The sequence below is a fragment of the Haliotis rubra genome, unplaced genomic scaffold (assembly GCF_003918875.1).
Source record: "Haliotis rubra isolate DU_JTF1 unplaced genomic scaffold, ASM391887v1 Scf898, whole genome shotgun sequence".
Classification (NCBI taxonomy): Eukaryota; Metazoa; Mollusca; class Gastropoda; order Lepetellida; family Haliotidae; genus Haliotis; species Haliotis rubra.
This window is the reverse complement of record NW_025767632.1, coordinates 311,291-334,021: the sequence shown is the minus strand read 5'-3', so window position 1 is coordinate 334,021 and position 22,731 is coordinate 311,291. Positions and strand designations below refer to the sequence as shown.

Below are 22,731 nucleotides of genomic sequence, written 5' to 3'. Positions count from 1 at the left end.
ACTCAAGATGGGCAGATGCTTATCACACTGAAATGGTTTGCAGAAAGCTATTTTCATGATGACATATTTAGTCACATTTTACTTTGGGTCTTTGAGTATGTCTTCAGGGTGATTGTTAACTACTAGTATTCCATGGGATTTCAGGTACACTTGTCTCTTCATGCATCATGAAGTATGGTGAAACACAAGTAAGACATACAAAAATCCTTAAAGTGAAATTTTATCACAACCATAAATTTCTGAAGAACAAGAAATGAACAAGTTGCAATTTAATCATCACAATAACATGCTTACCATGTAATAGAAAAGACTATTTTACATACATGTGTTTAGATTAAGGAAAATGACATGACTTCACAGCTTGGCGGGTTGTAAATACGGAACAGTGATATATGGACTATATAGGTCATATCATGTAGGCTTTGGTAAATATAGAACAAGTAACTTTCGTTGTAAAACACAATTTCTAATGGAAACCTAAAGAAAGCCCAAATAGAATGTGTCAGTGATATCAAAATCAATTAAAAAAGGAATCAATAAATTATGTGTAATACAATGTCAGCATACTTTCTAGAATGTTGTATATATCATTATACGTGTATATGCCATATCGCGTTTGTAAACACCTCAAGGGAGATCACTTTTGCTATCACAAAGTACCTCAACTATCATAATATGATCTTAACGAATAATCCCAGAACTGGCAAACTATTTACTTTAACTCGGACGGATGGAGTTCTCCCGTTTCTTTCAAGAAGTGTTTTTGACCATCGGTGATTCTTGGAGCCGATTTGTTGCGTTTCTTTCGATGGCCTCCTCGGCCATGCCGCCTGTGAGCCATGCTTTTCGGTGAAGCGTTTCCGACGTAACAGCTTCAGTGATTGGGCGAATGTTCGGCTACAGCCAATGAAAGAATACGTACCTAAGAGTTTGAGTCTCCTGTACCTGCCGCCATTACACTGGAGCATGCTTGTTGGCTTTTAGTCGTTTTAATGCATTTTAGTAGGAATTGAAGGCAAATGTAAGTATGCTTTTTACTATGAGTTAAAAAGTATGTTGTTTTTTCTTCAAGTGAATGTATGCGGGTAGAAAAGAACCCACTATCGTTACGTTATTTGTTAAAATGAGATATGCGAAATGCCGGTTTTCTTTGTGGAATGTATCAAATCTTAAGGTCTCACCTCTCTTCCTTAAGAATCAATACATTTCGTATTTTGGTAAACATTATCACTCACTAATGAATGTGTTGCAATACGCAATAAGTAAATATATTTACTGCGCCCCCCACATTGATACAGTATCGTGTGCAATTCATCATCAAGTACCCTATTTTCGTGTTGTCAGCTCACAACCATCGAATTAATTTGTCATTGTTAATTTCCCTGTGTAAACGTACTTATTTCAATGTATGGTATGGGATGAATGACTTTTGGGCCCGACTTTTGAGAATATCAGGCCATATCAGTCAGCAATTACAAAATATCATATTTAAGCAAACAGCTCAATAGCCTAAACAAAAGGATATGACAATCAAGGATAATGAGCGTTGATTGTTCAGTGTATATGTAAGAGTAACATCCGTAGCAAATGATAATTTGTCAACATCAGAGAGTTCTCTATTTTTTGTACTAACGTGAAAGGCAAAATACATGAACTCTGACCATGTTGACACAGTAGTCCGGTTGGGGAAACCTACCAATCGGCCTATAATAGGCAGAACCATGATATTATATGCTGTTCTGCTTATTTTGCTATAGGTTGATCGGGCTATATTTGAACATTTTTCTAAATATTTCACAAACTATCAAAATGAAATGGTTTTATATGATCAAAGAGGTGAATACTTAATGGACCTCCTCAGCTTGAAAAAAAAGAAGTTTTTCGACAAAATGGAAATTAATATCATGTTCAGGAAAAGAAGTTTCATTAAGAACACAATTTTGCATAGATTTTCCTTTTGAAAACTAAAACTGAATATCTATGTCATTAATTTTCAGTGAAATTTGTCAAAAACTATTATAGACTTATATTTAATTAGCAATTTCCAAACTCCTTTATTATGTGATGAAAATTCTCAAAAAGGGTTTGAATGAGAACCTTAGGACATCAAAACTTGAATGAGGTTAATATCCACATGCGGAAATGCACCACTTCAAATTTATTTGATAAATATCATAAATAGGCCTATCAGCCTATAGCAAAATAGGCCGAGCGGACTATGGTATCCTGTTTGGCCTATTATAGGCCGATCGGTAGGTTTCCCCAACCTGGTAGTTTGACACCAGATTTGTGTCAACCATACCAGAGACCTTGTATACCCTGTGGTAAATGTGCATCAAAGTACACATCTGGTTTAATTAGTTATTTCTGTGGAAAGAAAGCTAATTTAAGATTACATGAAATGTGTCCTTTAACAAGATATTGATACAAGTGACAATAGAATTATTTGAAATTTTATTTCAAATATGTCATGTATGGCTTAGTTTCTTTGATTTCCATCAAATGCAACTTCAGTGAAACCTGATTTATGTATCGTGGGAAGTCTGATTTTTGCATGCCATGCTTGTTTATTTTCTCAATTATTAACAATCATTTTTATCTTGTAGTGCCAGAATGCCAACAAAAATATTTATTGGAAATTTGGGACCAGATACACAGGCTTATGATTTGCGTCCATTGTTCGAAAAATATGGACATGTAGCAGAATGTGATGTACTCAGGAACTATGGCTTTGTGGTGAGTACCAATGTCATGTTACATATATCTGTGCCACTTTCAGAAAAATTTTTTAGTTTTTCCTCAAAGTCGTGTACAGTTCCTCTGACCATGGGCATAGATACCATCCGTTACACTTTCATCTACCTCAAAGTCATACTGCTAATGTGTGTTTTTTAATGATTTTTATGTAGTCAGTGTAGCAGAATTTGAAATTTAAGTACACAGTAAATGTCAGTATTGGCAAACAAGGATAAGTTGGACCACCTCAGAAAACGTGTTTTACGGTTTATGAGAAGTAGGCGGTGCACGGCAATGAGCAAATCCATTTGGTTTGTGAAAGGTAGAGCAGATGTAGGCTAGTGCATTGCATGACGATGAAATTGATTCCGCACATAGCTGCACACGTCTTGCGCCTGCTTCACCCATATCATACATGCTAATACGGATCAATTGTCAGGTCGGTCCTCAACTTATCCTTGTTTGCCAGTAGTAACATTTGAACAGATACCATGCCAATAAGTTGTAAAAATGCACATTGTAATGAAGAAAATTTTAAACTTATCCTTTCTCTCTTTATGCACTTTATCTTGTTCTTATTACCCTGGAGTGGAAATGAGCTGAGCTAAAGTTTGTTTCAGCTCTATCCATTGTTGAAGGCAGTGTAAGAACAAGAGAAATTGCATAACATGAGATAGGAAAAGTATTATAGATATACAATTTATAGTTAAATTTTTCAATTGTTATAAAAGTTAATCAAAAACTTTCACCATGCTTTATTGTTTTCTCCATTTTCCAGTGAAAGTAGTAATTGTTCTCTTATGAGCTAAAAACAACTTAATGTAAATCTCTTGGCAATTTTCTTGATGATTTAACCACAGTTTTATTCCTTAAATGTTGGTTACAAAAGTGTGTCCGCAAGGAATTTTCAAAAGTAAGTGAGTGAGTTTAGTTTTACGCAGCACTCAGCAATATTCCAGCTATATGGCGGTAGTCTGTAAAATAATCGTGTCTGGACCACACAATCTAGTGATCAACATCCTGAGCATCGATCTAAGCAATTGGGATATGATGACATGGTTCAATCAAGTCAGCAAGCTTTACCACCCGATCCTGTTAGTCACCTCTACAACAAGCATGGGTTACTGAAGATCAATTCTACCCGTGATCTTCACGGTCGGAAATGTACAAAAATGATTGAATAAGACAATATTTGCAGGGGTGGAAATAACTTTAAAATTGCTAGTGTACTCTGGTACAGTGGCACATGTAAAATCACTTGCCCTGATAATTTTTCCACTACACCGGCCCTTTTCTGGTTGATTTTTTAAATAAACAACATAATTTACATTGGAAAGTCAACTGGACACCGGTACACTGGGTACAGTGTGATATACAAATTTGCTTGCCTGACAGAAAGATACACTGGACTCAGACGTCGGGCTGTGGGTTATTTCCACCCCTGATTTGTATTACAAAAGAGAAGTCTTGTTTTCTAAAAGTAAAATGTCCAGAAATAACAAGAATGCTGAATTTATCGCAGAATCCTTTCAGATATGAGTGTATTATTATTAATATGTGAGTGACATACTGTCCAATGAACACATGCTGCTTTGGGTAAGATTCATCTTGTAACTGTTTTTCAGTGTATAAAATAATGTGTAAGATTGTAAATTAATTTATTTTTTCCTATGGAACTCATGCTTATCATGAGATGCAATAAACCCTATTGCATGGTTTGACTCACTGACTTCGTTCATGACTTGATGTCATCATGTCCTAATTGCAAAGAACCATGCTTTGTCTGGCCCAGATTAGAATATTTACAGTCCATTATCAGGAATAGCAGTGAATGCGGTGTTAAACAAAAAAACAACATGCTTATGTATAACAAAACTAAGTCACATTAAGTGGGTCATTCCTGGAACCGATAACATTTTCTGCATGAGTTATTTTTGATTGCCTGAAAACTTATATGTGTTTCTAACCTGATGATAAATGTACATGCTTCTTTTCATTTGTAACACCAGATCTGTCTGCTATATTTTCAGCACATGAGTGATGACAATGAAGCACAAGTTGCTATAACAGAACTTGATGGATATTCAATCCATGGACACAGAATGAGAGTTGAGGTATTATAGTTGATAGTACATGCATCTTGTTTGGGCCATTATCTCCAACACAACAAGTTGATAACATTTAAGATGGTTATTAGAGCTGTGACGATATATCGTAGTAGCGATAATCGTGATACTTTTTCTGTCAATAAATATATCGATACTTTTTTCCGCATCGTGATATGTATCGTTGACCTTAACATTGTGAATTTTCACCAGAAATTGACGGTTATGTCAAAATTTATACCGTTCCTTGTTATCAAAATACACTTTTTTAAAGAAAATAACTAAAGATAGCATATCGTGATATGAATCGTATCGTTCCATGATATCGCAATACGTATCGTATCGTGAAATTTCTGTATCGTCACACCTCTAATGGTTATGGGTTACTTTGTCTTGTAGAATATATTTATTACAAACACAGAAAGTAGTTAAAGGCTCTAGGAGAAGAACATACTTTCATGTTTTTATTTTCGTCATTTTGGGATGTTGATCGTCATCATGTTGATAGTATAGAAATGTGTCACACTATAAATAAATCTTGTATTTGCAGAAGACCTCATTACTTCAAAAGCTATGTGTGAGCTTTGTTGCCAAAGGACCTTGAAGTTCAAGATAATTCATTAATGGTTCACATTCATCAGCAATTTCATCCACATGTCTTAAGCCAGAGACATATCTTCAGAACTTATAACAGAAGTAGGCTAATATTGGTTTAAAATCTATTGAAAATATTGTTTGGTTGATGATCTTATTGGTTGTTCTCATTGTTTTGTCTCCTTCTAGCGATCCACAGGGAAGAGGGTTGAAGGTGGTGGAAAAGAAAGGTACGTTGACATTCTGGTCGTGGCATCAACTTCTAAGACTTAGACCATACACTTAAGAATATCCTGCAAATACACTGGGTAAACATAGTATTGATTCAATCTGTGGGTAAACTAGTATTGTTTCAAATCTGTCAAGGTTATAAATGTTTGGATGTTATGTTTGGTTTTTATCATGCAAATCACCGAAGAAAAATGTTTCGATGCTAGTGCAATATGACTTCCAAGTCAGAAACGAAACACTCACTTGTGAATTATTAGAGTGATACCTTGTTCTTCGGCTCCTAGCAGCTGCACAATGGACAGGTCAGGCCCTCTGAACAGACATCATTACCTGAGAGAAATATAAGATCTAAATATGGCCTTTCAGGTTATTTTCAAACGTGGCAGACAATGACCAGATCATCAGAATACCTGTGAATTTGTGAGCATTTGAAATGTGTTTGATTCACCATAGTGAGAGTACTGACATCATACACATTTTGATGTCATAAATCCTTCCAAGAATTGCTGCCCAGGATCTATCTTGTCTTGTGCCAAGGAGGAGGGTCATAAATCTACTCAGAGGACTTTCTCCTGGAATTGGCTTCCTGACCTGTGTTTGTAGTGAGGCAAGGAGTGCAAGGGTCCTAAGGCATGCAAACCAGTTTAGTGCATTATCACTTACTCAGTTTTATCAAATATTCTGAGCATTGTTCAACAAATTACATTAAACTCATCCTACGCATTACTTCCACTTAGTAAAAGTGCATTTCTATGTGTCTTCAGAGCTCGAGGTGGTGGCAGGGGCAGGGGAAGAGGAGGTATCGCCCGGGGTTCAGGCAGGGGGTCTCCACGAGGAGGTGGCGGAGGACTCAGAGATTCTTACGCGAGCCGGTATCCTCCACCTCATCCGTACGACAGATATGATCCCTATTACAGATATCCCTACCCAGAAAGGGATCCTTACTACAGACCCCCTCCTCCCAGTGATAGGTACCCACCAAGGATGCCCCCACCCCCACCCCCAGGTGATCGTTATCCTCCAAGGGAGAGATTGCCCTCAGGGGAAAGGCCACTACCTCCTCCAGACAGACGAGCAGCATATCCTGACCCCAGGGATCGAATGCTACCACCACCCAGAGATAGATATGGGTACCCAGAGGAAAGAAGTCCATATGAACGAAGTCCCTATGAGAGAGCACGACCTCTGGATGTACCTTCAGACCCATATTATAGAGAACGTAGCCCTGTGGCTAGACCACCCCCAGAATACTATGAACGACCGTAAGTAAGTCTGTTCTTAAATCGCATGGCATGATTAAAAACAACATAGTTGTGTGTGAACAGTGTTGTTGGGATTCAAGCATTTCACTTGCACAACCAATTCAGTTTCTTGAAGGAACTTCATATTACACTGAATCTGTGATACTGATCTGTTATAATTACATTGTGGCTTTAGATGTTCTTATCAAGCACCTTGTGCAACATTAGACATTGGTACCTGTCCATTAGTGTGACTAACTCTAGGGTTTGGAGTAGGGCTGCAACGATTCGGTTTGATTCATCGAAATTCAAATCTGACACCTTAGTTTTGATTTTCGATAACCATTATCACTATTTCGATTCAATATTTGAATACCTATCTAAATTATTTCCTCACAGCCAGAACGTAATTTTGACTCCAACTTGAGCAGTTTTGAGCGCTGAAATACGTCAAAACGTGATTGGTTGACGCTGGGCTAATTATCCAGTGAGCATTTTAGCAGACATGAGTTAAATGAAATCTGATGGTTTTAATTTTATGAAGAATCGAATCGAAAATGATCGAATCAAGGGTCCAATATCGAAAATTGAATCGAATCGAGGTCTGGGTGAGTTGCAGCCCTAGTTTGGAGGACTAGGGACTGGAATGAGTAAGCTGCTTCTACAGGTTGGTAGGGGCGGTGGGGTAGCCTAGTGGTTAAAGTGTTCGCTCGTCACGCTGAAGGCCCGGGTTCAATTCCCCACATGGGCACAATGTGTGAAGCCCATTTCTGTTGACCCCTGCTGTGATATTGCTGGAATATTGCTAAAAGCAGCGTAAAACCTATTTTGCTCACTCATTCTACAGGGTGATGTGGCGGTAAAGGCAGATAGATGGATGTGAAGGTTTCCATTTGTGCTACTCAAAATAAGTTAAATATAACCCTCAATTTGAAGACCATGTTGGACAAACCCCCCAACCATGGCAAATTGTAGAAAGAAACATGTGTTCTTTAACTTTTGTAAGTACTATATGAATTAGACAAGGTACTCTGTTGAGCTGTTAGACCATTTGAAATGTTTTGCAGATTGGCAGACTATCCCCCTCCTGCTCGACGACCAGCTCAGGAAAATGGCCAAGGCTACCCTAACGGTTACGACTATTACAGCAAGCGACCTGACTATCGAGATCTAGAAAGACCTGCTGTGAGTAGTCACTCAGCACCCCAGTACCAGCAGCCCAGGATGACTGGGACAGGGAGCACCACCGCACAGAAAAATCCCTATGATAGCCAGTCACTGTTACAAACAGGACCAATATTCTTTTAAGATATGTTATGATATAGTAAACTTTTGAGTAGGACTTGATCAGGACTGTTGATATGGTAACACAGTCCCATTCTTACACTGTCTCTAAACACAGTCAGTCAATTACCATGACGTCCATGGTGTCTTCTTTCACGATGAAATGGTGTTTGCATTTAATTATCTGGTAGATCAGTTACTGATAAGAGATATTCTCCTTGTCGATTGTTTTTTCTGGGGCAGTTGGGTAGCCCATTTTCTTGTGTCTCTCCCGTGATATTGCTGGAATATTGCTAAAGCGGTGTTAAACAATACTTAGTACTAGTGTTCTGTCTTCAAAATGAAATGTTTCTCAGTATTTTGTAAGTGGACTAGCTGCATAATTCCCCCGTGGCGACAGGATTATGCAGCTCGTATATCACGTGTCCTGATCAGTAAATTACATTGTACCTGTGAGGATGCATTGTGTGTCAAGAGATTTCATGTTATCATTTGTCATTGTTTTGTTCATATCATCCACTATTTTCATGACATTTCAGACAAAAGTTTTTACAACATTAACTTTGTAAGATTGAATGTTTCACTGCTTAGTGGCCATCTTTGTGCCATTGTATGAACAAATATTAAGAACAACTGTAGGTGTTCCGAGGTTTAATGAGCCTGACAAATATTGGTTATGCAACATAAGTTCCGTTCTCAGCTCATGTTAGACTCCCTGTCTATGTTCTCTGACAAGTGTCCTCAAATTGAGTTTGTTTGGTACCTCATCAAGCCCTTACGAATTGTTTCTTTTTCACCTGTATATATAAGTAATCAGTTGAAATATGCATTCTTCCATATAATATTGACTCCCTTGCTTGGCGTTCTGTTATTATCCAAACTAACACGTGTTCTAGCTGAGGTGAAATTTTATAAACATCAGTCATTAAATTATTATCTCATTTGAGTGTTCGATTTTACCTCGGGGTGATCTTGTAAGTGATATAGGAATTAACATGACATTGGCAAGTTCTTCATTATCCGAATACTCAGAATATCTCTGATTTCACTTGATCTGACCTGTGACATCTGCATGTTGAATGGTATGATAGAGATGAGTGGTGATCCATGTGCACAAATGTTCAACCAAAATATTTTTTCATTACCATTTCCATGAACATTTGTCAACTGCCATTGTTTTTGTACTGAAATGCAGCACGTTCATCCCCTAAACATGTACTTAAACAGCTAGCATTCATAGTGCTTCCTCTTTAGTGGTGGGTGTTAGACGTGAAATTCATACGCAAGCATTAAACATGTCACTTGTTGAACACACTTCTCTTCTCACATTGGTAACTAGTTTTCAAAATGTGTGCCTTTACCGACAAGTAGGGCTTATGATTGAATGTACATAATTTTTTTCCCATTATTATTGTGATTAGATTAGCAATGTAAGCAGTTATCATTTTAACCCTTTGTCTACCATAGCAATGTGTATGGTGGGGACAGGGTTAAGGCCATGTGCACACTGGCTGTCTGGTGTTGCAAACATCATATCTGCTGGCCTCAACAATCAGGGCAGCTATTCTAAATCATGTTACCATGGTTACCTTGCAATTGTCAGTGAACATAGCAGGCTTAGTACATGGTCAATCACTTTGTCAATTCTGAAGAATGAAGACACAACTTAAGACTGTCCAGTGTAATGCTAATCCATATTGTTGTATTTGTAGATGGAACGATTTATTTGAGCATTAGTTTCTTTTAAAAGTTGTGTTTAGTACAGTTGTAAGGAATCTCAGTTTCTGTGGGTTTTAATGCGATTGTTAGAAAGTGCTTAGGTCACACAATGTTGATTTGGAGTAAATTGTTTGTAATTCATGAAGTGAATACAGGTTGTCATGTACTGAATTTTGTACTTTAAGCACCATGTTATTTCACATAGGTAGTTAAATCGTGTCCATTGATTGTCACATGAGCATACCATGTGTTTGTAATGATGTGTTGCTTGGTAGATGTTTGTGTTGTAGGATGATCTTGCTATAAGACTATATGCCACATTGTGTACAAAGGGCAGAGGCTCCTATCCCATTCAACAAGACATAGGAAGATTGCCTAAACAAGGCCTCTTCAGTAATGGGGACATTTTGCAAATATGATAGCTGGTAAATATTATCAATTTTACAGGACATTTGACTATCCTTGAAGGACCATTACCAATGCCATCTTTGCACAGTGTGTGTTCATTGAGGTGATCATGGGCATCTCGAATCCACCACAGCTTGTGTACCAAGATATCTCATACTGTTGTACAGTTTTTAAGTTCATGTATTCAACAGCAAATAAACCAAATTGTCTGTCAGGGTTGTTTTGGGTTTTTTAATGACTATAAGAGATAGATTGTATAAATTGGCATCGTCCCACTGCAATTATATGATTGTGATGCTAATTTCATGTCTCTACTGATAATTGGTCGAGCAGAGTTGTCAGCAACATGGGGCGGTAAGGTAGCCTAATGGTTAAAGACACTAAAGCGTTTGCTCATCACACTGAAGACCCGTGAAGGTCCGGGTTAGAATGAACCTTCAGTAACCCATGCTTGTGGTAAGAGGCGAGGGTGGTCAGGCTCGCTGGTTCCACTCTTCAGACAGCGCATTGTCGAGTTACTGTACCTTTACGGGAGAGAGAGGGTGATCTGCTGCTCCATCCACGTTTTCGTTTAGGTCTGGTGGCCGGCAAACGTAACCTGTTCTAAGTGGGCATCAACAATAAGGAGCCTGTCACGATGAAGTGCGCAGTCGTCATGAGAATCATATCTGATCTAAATGTGCCAGCATGCATGGTATCTCGCGTACACTTCCAGAATGTCATCACAGTGATGCAACCTGGCATCGCACCGCTGTTGGACAAAAAGGGTTCTTCCAGGTCTACCCAACCGACTACGTTGGAATCTTGCCACCAGTCATGGTCTGTGCATGGTCATCTCCAGCCCTATCCAGACGTGCAGTTGGATGTAAATGCAACCTCTCCCTTTCCCCGATATTTTAATCTTCACTTGTTTGATGCATCTGTGATACCATCAAAACTTTTTCCTTCCAGATTTTGAGAAGTATAGGTTGCGTTCAATATCTATTGGCTTGCGTGTGTTTATTGGTATCTCTGTTGGAAAAAGATTAGCGCCTCCACACGACTTTTGTGTTTATGGAAGAAATAGTGTAAGAAGACCTTGCCCAAAATGTGCCCGAGAATCCTATATCTTATGAAGCCCATCTAGTCACCGTTTTGTTGAAATATTGCACATGCAAAGTACACGATGTACTTACTCACAGAGGTACAGATATGCTGCGTATGTGCGTAAATTACGCAAATATTTATGTGAAAACTCGATTACTATTAAGTCTGTTGCGTACAAATGCGCTGGTAGTATTGTAAATACTCAATAAATTTGATCTTACGTACATACAAAAATGTCACATTTTAGCTTGCGTGTCGGTGAATTATCGTTTGTCATATTACACATGAAATATAAATAGCAAATACGTAAATCAACTTTAAAACTTTATTATATGTTTACAATTAATGGAAAATGGCATTATACCCAAATGAGTTTGAGTGCGGTGGATACGATTTATTTGGTTACTCAAAGGAAAATTAGGATACCCATTTGAGATGAACACAAGTGAGTACATAACTCAATGACCCAAAAAGTTATCTGTAGCTCTGATTACTCGGTTATACAACGTTTGTTACTTCCAGGAAATAAATCTAGTGGTCCAGATGACATTAATCATAGCCTTTTGAAACATATTGTCCACTGTTTTGGCCACTCCATTGTGTTTATTGTTCAATTTGTCTTTGCTCAAGCAAAGATCTTTATGTTATAGATACATTTGGCCAATGGAACAGTCTACCTTTAGACGTCAATAATAGTCAGTCAATATCTTCTCTAAAGTTGTCGCATCGGAGCAGTCCGCGTTGCCACCGATGTATTTTAATTGCGGGAAGATATGCACAGACATATTGCACTCTAGATTAATTGAGACACAGTTGCAGCACACTGAAATTTCGACCTGTTTCGGGTTAACGTATCTACGTATCTGATATTATTGCCTATATATTAGTTTATTCGGTGACCCTAATCTAAACGATTGGTCGGTTTGTTGTTTAACGCCACACTCAGCAATATTCCAGCTAAATGGCGGCGGACTGTAAATAGTCGAGTCTGAACCAGACAATCCAGTGATCAGCATCATGAGCATCGATCTACGCAATTGGGAACCGATGGCATGTGTCAACAAAGTCAGCGAGCCTGACCACCCGATCCCATCAGTCGCTTCTGATGACAAGCATGAGTTACTGAAGGCCAATGCTGACCCGGATCTTCACAGGTATATAAATAGTAAACTGTATACCATTTTTCACATTATGGGATGTACACCTTCACTTTCCAGCACGTTGTATATATCCTCTACACCATCACATCAACGCTGTAATCCCTTTGTCTTTTTGGTCAATAAAATATATGTAAAACAACAACAATACAGCGTTTGGAATCGCTATCATTTGAGGTAGCGCTTCCAACACTACGTGTGTCCGCTCATCGATTGTGAAGTTGCTGACTAAATATAATCTGTTTCCAGTGGCTGCTAGTGGGGGTGGAATCAAAGACATTTGGATTTGAATGAATGAACCACCAGAGCGGAATAGCTTTGAGTGTTTTGATGTACTCCCAAAAGACAGGCACAACAGTGAAAGGTTTCCTGGACACTAAATACATATACTCATGGAAACAAATAAGGGAACACATGAAAGTACAAGTGTTCCTTTATTATTTTCCAGGTTTCTTCACAAGGTATGCATTGCACTGTAGGTGAAATTCTGGTCATAAATAAAGGATCACTTGTACTTCCATATGTTCCCTTATTCGTTTCCATGAGTATATAGGACGGTGGGTAGCCTAGTGGTTAAAGCATTCGCTCGTCACGTCGAAGACCCGGGTTCGATTCACTACATGGGTACAATGTGTGAAGCCCATTTCTGGTGTCCCCCGCCGTGATATTGCTGGAATATTGCTAAAAGCGGTGTAAAACCATACTCACTCACTCCGTGAGTATATATGTCAAAGAGGACACGAGTGGCCACGTGTCCAGTATGAATTTGTTTCTTTGTTGTTTAACGCTGACCTCAGCAATATTGCAGATGTATGGCGGTGTCCAACATTAAGGCATTTCATGGTGAAACGACGATAGTCGAGGTCAATGCCTCAATATTTCACGTGTCCGCCATTAACGACAAGTACTGCCTGTCACCTGCACACGACGAAACAAACAGATAGTTGAATAACAATGGAGAATCATTATACAATGTGTGATAATGTTTATGATATATTTATAGCTGTAATACTGTATTAAATTTTATCTGAAAAATCAAATAGCGTTTAACAAGGTTGAAGTATAACCATTTTTATCCGCAGCCTCTTTCAGTCTGGAAGCCCATTTCTGGTGTTCCCCGCCGTGATGTTGCTGGAATATTGCTAAAAGCGGCGGAAAACCAAACTCAGTCAGTCAGTCAGTCTTTAAGTCTACCTGATCCATTTCAGACATCAGAAGGGAATACATTAAAAGTGAAACATTTGGATTTTATTAATTAGCAATTTTCTTGATATATATTCATGGCATTGTGTATTCATATATTGATTAACGTTATCACAAGTTGTATTCCTGTGCTTTAAACCACACATCACTATGCAATATGTCTGATTGTACTCTTGGTCACGGGGCCCCTAACTTTGAATAAACTGTCTGTCTGTCATTTGGCATATCAATAATACATACTTTCCTTACTTACGTTAATAATAAGTTAAACCAACCAATCTGTTAATATCGCCGCTTGCATAGTGTCAACATTCGTCTCTGATTTATGTTTATTTGTTGTTTAAGGCCGCACTCAGCAATATTCCAAGCTACATAGCTATATGGCGACGGTCTGTAAATAGTCGGGTCTGTGGTAATCCAGTGGTAAACAGCATGCGCATCGATCTGCGCAATCGGCAATCATCATTGTTGAATATTGAATGACTATTGAATATTTCCTTTAGCTTCTTATAGTTCGTTTGAGCAAATGGAAATCTCACAAGGGAAGTGTTTTTTATGGTTAGTTACGATGTTCAGTTACAATATTAGCTCTATTAACACTTAATTACGTTTTGTGTTTTGCCCCTATTAATATATTGTATTTAAAGAATGAGACTTCACTTTAGTACCAGTGTTAAAACAAGGGCTTTCTCAAAATGTTTCAAAAAGGACATATTTGTTGGATTACGTATGTATGCAGTTAAAAGCCTTTGTTTCAAATAATCTTTGAGGAAGTATAATAATTTATATGGCCATTTTCCTTATACAAACTAAACTGGCCAAAAGTCTTCCATAAACATCTTGCGAAAACACTACGAAAAATAGTGGACTCGAACTATATCAAGTCTGAGCGCATGTGATGGAGCATTAATAAGCAACGAATTACGTCCCTTTACAAACCGCCTATCCGTCAGATGGCGTGTATGTTTGTTGGTAAACTCGTGATCCGAAGTAGGTTGAACGAGTAAACACTGTGTCATTCTCTTGTGCAGCAAGATGAAGTTATACATCTTGTTGTCGTTTCTGCCTCTGATATATGGTCATGGATCGTATGATGATCTTAAGCTAACGGGAGGCTGGAAAACCTCGGACATCAACAATGATGACGTCCAAATTATGGCCAAATTTGCACTTGCCACAGTAAATGCAAAGGAAAATTCTCAGAGACAAATGGTTACGATTGAATCAGCATCGACACAGGTAAGAGTTATTTGAACACCTGTCAATTTAACGGAATAATTTCCACCCGTAAGCTTCAAATGTCTTGACTAGCTGGACCTACTCACTATACCTGACATAACTGATTTTGTAATGACCCTTTCAGTTTTTGTCATGCATAGATTTATTTTTAAAAAATGAGTGGGTTAGGGCGGAAATTGTTCTATTTAGGCGAAATGAATATCTGTTCTCCTGTTCAGGAGACGTGTACATTAAAAACAACAACAAATGGCCGACTAGTGAAGCTAGTTTAGAACAACTGTAGGCTAGAACAGTCATGAGTCAGTCACGGAAGTCAGTCGTTTCACAACACAAGGAAAAAGAAAACTGATTATTTGGAAAAGTGCCAGCTGGTCATCTATAAGGTCCCTGATCCCATAAAATGTTTTGTCATGAGTGGTCCCGTGGACAGAAAGACAAATTAAACCCATCTTGTCCTTATCATAAATGCTTGATGATATATGCCAGATACACTTGTTCAATATGTATCCCAAAGCGAGCTGAATTTGACTTTCTGGTGATTTGGACGATTGCCTTGCTCGTGCTGTATCGGGGGAGTACGTGCACAATCGGAGTGCACAAGCAGTTTCATCAGTAGGGCAGATGCTCAGTCGCTGTCGTGAGAAGTTTTATTGACAATGGAAATCTGGAAGTTATGTTATATAAAAAGAAAACAAACATCAATATTATTTACCCGAGATCGTTAAATAATACCACTTCAGATGCAAAATCAATTGCCTTTATAAAAAAATATTGCAAGCAAAAATTCAGTAAGATCAGTCTGCTCGTGACAGGCAATATAGAAATAGGAAACCACGTGATCACAGCACTCCCTCGCAGTGCGGATCGAACAGTGTGGCTCATTGTCAAAAACCCATGCAAAGCCCCCAGATGGGGAGAGCGGCAACAGTTTAGCCAAAATGATGTCATCGCTATTTTTGTAGGAAACACTTGATATTTTTGTGTGAAATAGATGAATATATCCTTTATCACTCAAGGTTAGTAAAATGAAAACTTTAAATGATATTAAAGATAAAAAATATGTTTTTGCCTTACATCGTCGAAAACCCCAAGCACCGCGATAAATTATGTCATCCATTGTAACCCACCTTCTATTATCCAATGTATCCCATTTCCATTCTACTCCAACAGCTATTCCCCACAACAGATCAGTTTCAGAACTGCCAACACAGTCTCCATATGTAAAGTCACAAACTCAGCATAGAATTTCTTATTCTTTTGAAATAAAACAGTCCAAAGTTCCTCTTCTGAACAAAAAATGGCATCAATCTACACTGGATATGTTCAATACAATAAGAAGATTGTAAGGTTCATGATTGATGATGATCCCCAACAATGGGGATTGGGTTGTGATAATATTTGGTGCTTGCTCTTTTTAATGTTTATGTAAACAATTTATTACTATTAATATATGCCTTTGCTCTAATTCTGCTCAGTGGGCTTAACGTCGGGCACATTTTTTCGTTAATTTTAATGTGTTGGTGCCATAAGCTTGATTAGTGTAATTTTCTCAGAATTATCAGTTCTTCACCAGAAGTCTGTCAGAACAAACAAATTAATATGTTTGTTTACATCATACTTTGTCTGTTGAATTTTCTAAAACCCTTTTGCTGGTACAGGGCATATCAACAAACTATATTTTATGCTTGTCCTGGGGGCACATGCCAGGCAATCTATCACTGCCTAGCACAGCGACCTTGTGTTGACCTGATCAAGAGAGGGACCATGTGCACAAAGATTACCTGATAACTCATGAAATAGATACGATATGTCTGAAGTATCAATTGACGAATACTGTCTCACACTGTTACCAATGACTGCTCTTCTCATATTTGAGACCTGAACTCTAACACCACGCGGAACACTCAGTAATAATGTATCTCATATGTTGCCTGTTATTACCTATGCTGTAAACCTATCCAATAAACGTGGTATTGCTGTCCTGTAAATGTGCAAATGAGGTCATCTGATAGAAACTATTTGTAAGCTGCATGCATCAATACAATGTCTGCTCACTCAATACAATATTCTCAGTATGTTTGGATTCTATACCTAGTAGTAAAATATAATTGGGACTGTTTCATAAATGGATGCAGTTCACTCATGGATAACCCTAAATTCATTTTGTGGTTTCTGAGTTATGAAGACATTACATCTTGAAAATCGATGAATTTAAAGTTGACAAATTACCAATTGTGTGTTCCTGTTATAATTATCATATTTTGGGAATAAAAAACATTTATTGCTTATAATTCTAACAACATTGAACTATTTAATTGCAATTTAGGAATTGTACTGGCATTAGTTGCAGACTTGGACTAATGCGCACCTTAGCAGGTCTTGATGTATACTTGCATACTCATTCTTTACCAAATTTTCATATTATTACTGAACAATGAATGAAAGACCACAACTCTTTGGAGGATATTTCATGGTATTTCTAATGATGAATGTCTACAACAGAATCATTGTGGGTGCCAAGTAAAGGAATGTTTACTCACTCACTCATTCACTCTCAGGTGATGATTGGAATGATATCTAAATTCCACCTAACAGCTAATATGCCTACTCGTAACTCATTGCAAACTTACTATAGATATTCTTGTGGCCCTATATCTACTAATCATCTCAACTTAGACTTAGACAGACATTCTTGTGACGTTATATCTATTGATATATTGATATTGAACTTTTTCTTTTACCAAACTTTGCACATAGATAGGTCTGGTGGTGGTCTTTTCTGGAGCAGAACTTTAAAACCATTCAATGTTTCTTCACCAAACTTGGCACATATATAGGTCTGGTGGTGAACTGGTGCGTTTTGGTAGTTTTAGGATTTCTGAATAAAATATATTTTGCGTTTCCATGGCAACAAGTTTGACTTCAACAGAAATTGGTAGTAGTGCTCTTGTCCAGAGCAGAACTTTAAAATCTTTTAATACTCTCCTTCCACTTTGTGGGTATTCAAGCACTTAATGACATAAATCAACAGTACCACTCTATTTCCAGTATCAACATTACTTAGGTACATCAATCATCAGGGAAGCACTCAGGCAGTCTGTTGTTGATACAAGCATGCTAGCATATGAACAGTTTACATAGGTACATCAATCATCTTGGAAGCACTCAGGCAGTCTGTTGTTGATACAAGCATGCTAGTATATGAACAGTTGACATATGCATTGTTTTTTCTTGTTGTTTTTTATAAATAGAATTGTATTTTTCAACTATAGAACCTCTGTAACATAAACACTAGCATAACTGAGTTGGCAGCATCATAATTATAATGACTTTCATCATAATGATCAATTTACGTATGAAATAAGGAACATCACAGTCTAATTCCTTCTCCCTCTGCAACTCCACCCTATTTCAGCCTTCATGAGATTTCATGTGTCAAAATATAGCTTAATATGATGCCGTGTGAAAGATGGCTTCCTTGCAGTATGCTGGCATCCATGTTTGGCAGCCTTGGCAAGTTTGGACTTTTTTTTCTTCTTTTTTTTATTCAAGGACAGGGAGTACACAACTCCATGTTAGGGCTGGTTACATATTGGGAACAAAGAGTTACAAATTTTACATATGCATTGTTGTTTTGCATGATTACTACCAGTGATCTGTATATGTTGCAGGTTGTGTCAGGCGTCAACTATAAGATGGTTCTTCGTGTTACAAACGGAGTGACAGTAAGTATATTCACTCAGTCTGAGTTGTCCTTCCTTAGGAGAATCAAACAATCACAGGGGCGGATACAGCTCTTTGAGAAAGACTGGGTGCACTCTTCATTTTCACAAGAGTTTCTATGGTCATTTAATAAACCCCGGATCCACCTATGAATCAGATTTTCTGCCTGCCCCAATTCTAGACTCTTTATGTTGTTACCCATTCGCATGTTGTGACCATCAAACATATATTTCCTTTGAAGGAATGTAATTTCTATAATGCTAGATGTCCTCAAGCTGTAGTACTTGGGATTCATGTTATGAAAATGTACCGTTTTTAATATCTCAACTGGCATAGTAATCGGTGGCTGAACCCATTCTCTGATCTGAGTGATTGTTAATGTTCATGCTGTCACCTTCGTTGGTTTAACTTGTGGTAGCCATTATATAATGTAGGGGTCTGTGAAGACATCTTTGTTGCAGCTGTAAAGCAACTGAGGCAATTAATTTTTATCCCCCCCCTGGCAGGTAAAATATAGTCGACGCGTCGTCCGTCCGTAATCATTTTGTTTCCGGAGCATAACTCAAAAACTTCTTGGTATCTTTCAGCAAAACTTGGCAGATATGTGAGGCAGATCCCAAAGTGGTGCCTTTTGCTATTTGCAGATTTTTGTCATTTGTATTTTTCCCGGTTTCCATATTAACGATTTAGACTTAGTCTAAAAAAATCAAGCTGGACTTAAGTAACTGTCAGACGATTTGTTCTTTCAAATATGGGGGGGATATGTCATCTTCTGATGACTCTTGTTTGTTATTTGTTATTCAAAAACACTACAGATTTAATGTTGGTTTTTCAGAAAGGAGAGATAGGAGAATGTTGAAGAAGTGTGATTGGAAAGCTCATTGGCACTTTAAAATATTGGTCACCTGTGATAAAAGAAATCCTGAAAATAGTAAATGTATTTTCTATTTGATGTTTTCAAAGTCTCCAGAATCATAAGTCAAAGAGTGCAATATGCATTGCCTGTGGGTTGTTCTCTGCTCACTCTCAACATGTTAATGTGTAGCACTTTGAACAAGATATTCATCCTGGAATGGCGCTATAAAAGTGGATTATTATCATTATTATATTTCCTGCGCAGGATGAGCTGTGTACAGTGGTGGTATACGACCAATCCTGGACCAGCACCAGGAACCTGACTCAATACTCCTGCAAGACACAGACCATCCTGGGCGGCGTGAAGCCAGCCAGTCTGGACAAAGATGCCCAATCTGCAGTCATGTTTGCAGTAGACTACCACAACTCCAGGGCCAACAGCCTCTACAGGGCTGGGGCACAAACTGTGGAGCATGTGACCAAACAGGTGATGTGTCTACACTCAGCCACAACACACTGATAGCTAGATACTACTGTAAACATAATTTTTATCGCTTGGTGCAAATTTCGCAGAATTGAGAGTTTAGACTACATCGCGCGGTCAATTATTCGCGCAATCAGTAATTGCCGGAACTGCCAGCTGTCTCTTAGGCCTTAGAAAGCACCTACCCCCTAGTCACCTGGACTTCCAGATCCAAATGATTGCAAAGATGACACTGAGGCTGAAGTCGTAATTGCGTAATTTCAAACAAGCCGGGTGACTATGAAGGAAATGAGCTTCGTGATATGCAGGAATAAATATAAATAAAATCTTAATGAATAAATAAAATACCCTTATTTTACCCCATTCCGTGTGCGTACAACTTACCACGTTCATGAGGGTCCGTATAATGTTACAGTAGTGTTGAATTATATATATTGTACATTTATAGAGCAAAAACTGTAATTGAAATTACACAATGCTAGTATATATTTCGTTGGGTTAAATGATAGTATTCTGTATTATATTTTACTGATGACTGCATCAGAATTCGTCCCGTTAATATTATTGTGCATGTTTGAACTTGATCACCGGGATACGTGTGCACAGCTGATTGCTATTTCCGGCTCAAATACACACTGTAATTTTAATCCCTGTAAATAATACAATGAATGAATGGTTTATTCGCTGTGTATAAATTTTCAGCGGTAAAATATTTTGCGCGAAAATAAAACCTGCGCGATATATAATATGTTTACAGTATATGATCATGATACTGTGTTCACGTTAAAGTATTTTCCATCAGTAAATTTATTTATTAAATTCATTAAAGCAGAACTGCAGGCATACAGACTTTTTAGAAACTAGACTTGAAGTGTGATGTATATAACTCCAAAGAAGATTAACAAGACTATACAGGGTGCAATTTCACTGTTTACATCCTGCACTGGTGCATGTTATAAATGGCTGGTTCAGGTTACCTTCAGTAACAGGTTGCACCTGGTGCAGGTAACAATAAATCCTCCAACATCTTGGAGCTGTCATCGTGTTATAACATTATTTTATGGTACAGTCACAGACGTTCAAATCACTGTTTGGACAATAATTTTTAAAAAGAAAAATCTAGACTTTTGCGATCATATATTGTTTTTATATGTTATGATTAACATATATTTCAAATTTGAATGAAGTCAGTGAAGGAATGAATATTTTAGAACATTAAACTGCTACACTCGTTACATAAAAATACACAAGGGGTCACACTCGCAATGCTAAAAACCTGATCGAAAACCAGACAGCCCGACTATTTTTATGTGCGGTTCAATCATACCTTATGTTTTTCACAAAAACTTGTGTTAAGCTTGTAGGGTATTCTTTTACCTTTCTGCTCATCATATTCTTCGGTAAACATCTTCAGTTTGAATCGCATGTTAAAATAGTCGGGCTCTGTGGTTTTCGATCAGGTTTTTAGCATTGTGAGTGTTACCCCTTGTGTATTTTATGTAGCAAGTGTAGCGATATACTTTTCTAAAATATTCAATTTTTTTCTTATCCGGACTCATGATCTGTTGCTTATCTCCCTTTCCCTTGCGAATGGTAGTGGAACACTTGAATCCTTGAAGTTCCCGAAGCAGGCGTAAAAATACACTCACCCACGAGTTACCTCCCTTTTGCCCTTTCCCGCGCAAACATTCATGTGACCATCCTTACTTGTCACTCTCTCCCTTTTCGCCCAAGTGGATGGTTGGGCGAGCACTGGAGTCCCTTATACAGCATTATATCCTTTTTATTTAGGTCCTATTCTTCAAAATCACGCTATGTATGGATTTGGCAGTAACTACTCTGTATTATATGTAAAAAAAATTTGTAAAACATATCTTTGTATTTGAGTCATAATTTCATCGTTATGTAATTTTGTTATCCCCCTGGCATGTAATGCGGGGGGATATAGTCGACGCTCCGTCTGTCCGTAAATATTGTGTTTCCAGAGCATAACTCAAAAACCGTTCACTATTTTTCAACAAAAATTGGTAGATATATCAAACAGAATCTAAGGTGGTACCTTTTGCTATTTGCAGATATTTGGCATTTTATTTTTCCCGGTTTCCATGGAAACGATTCAGACTTGTCTCAAAAGGGAGGGGTAGGTTTCGTTTCCGGAGCACAACGCGAAAACTTCTTAATATCTTTCAGTAAAACTTGAGAGATATGTGAGGCAGATCTTGAAGTGGTGCCTTTCGCTATTTGCAGATTTTTGTCATTTATGTTTTCCAAGATTTCCATGGAAACGATTTGCACTTAGTCTAAAATCAAGCTGGACTTTAAGTAACTGTCAGATGATTTGTTCGATCAAAGCTGTGGGGGCCGGGGGGATATGTCATTTTCTGATGACTCTTGTTTACATTTCATGAAATCTTACAGTGTTTGCAGGCACAGGTTATCCATGGCTGATCCTCACCCCCAATGCCTCTCGTGCATAAAACCATGTTCTTCCAGCTTGAGCTGTACTTATTGTGTTGATTTACTACTAGATCGTCTCCTGCAACTGTCACAGCAGGCCAGCTGTTTGACGAACTACCAAGTGAAGTCGAGGCACACAACTCATCAGCGTTTGCGAACGTTTCTTCTACACCGCAGCAACTTCAATCAACGCAGAACTTTGATCCAGG

The 22,731-nt window shown here is 38.0% G+C and overlaps 2 protein-coding genes across 2 annotated transcripts in view; both read left to right on the top strand.

Moving 5' to 3' along the window:
• The first annotated feature begins 885 nt into the window (after window positions 1–885).
• Window positions 886–10,532, top strand: LOC124263748 (RNA-binding protein lark-like). The gene is made up of 6 exons (XM_046698454.1): window positions 886–1,021; window positions 2,607–2,736; window positions 4,767–4,850; window positions 5,625–5,665; window positions 6,431–6,928; window positions 7,975–10,532. Exons 2-6 carry the CDS (start codon window positions 2,614–2,616, stop codon window positions 8,213–8,215), a joined length of 987 nt encoding a protein of 328 aa, XP_046554410.1. The 5' UTR covers window positions 886–1,021; window positions 2,607–2,613; the 3' UTR covers window positions 8,216–10,532.
• Window positions 10,533–14,714: 4,182 nt separating this feature from the next.
• LOC124263753 overlaps window positions 14,715–22,731 on the top strand; it is a 67,636-nt gene continuing 59,619 nt past the window's right edge. Inside the window, 3 exon segments of the mRNA XM_046698460.1 lie at window positions 14,715–15,003; window positions 18,675–18,728; window positions 19,847–20,068. Coding sequence (XP_046554416.1) covers window positions 14,800–15,003; window positions 18,675–18,728; window positions 19,847–20,068 — 480 coding nt within the window. The 5' untranslated portion in view covers window positions 14,715–14,799.

What these genes read in the sequence shown, in the direction of transcription:
- LOC124263748 (XM_046698454.1), top strand. Translation starts at nt 2,614, where the DNA reads ATGCCAACAAAAATATTTATTGGAAATTTGGGACCAGATACACAGGCT. An exon ending in GAAGGTGGTGGAAAAGAAAG is followed by an intron (nt 5,666 to 6,430) that starts GTACGTTGACAT and finishes ATGTGTCTTCAG; the next exon opens with AGCTCGAGGTGGTGGCAGGG. An exon ending in CCAGAATACTATGAACGACC is followed by an intron (nt 6,929 to 7,974) that starts GTAAGTAAGTCT and finishes AATGTTTTGCAG; the next exon opens with ATTGGCAGACTATCCCCCTC.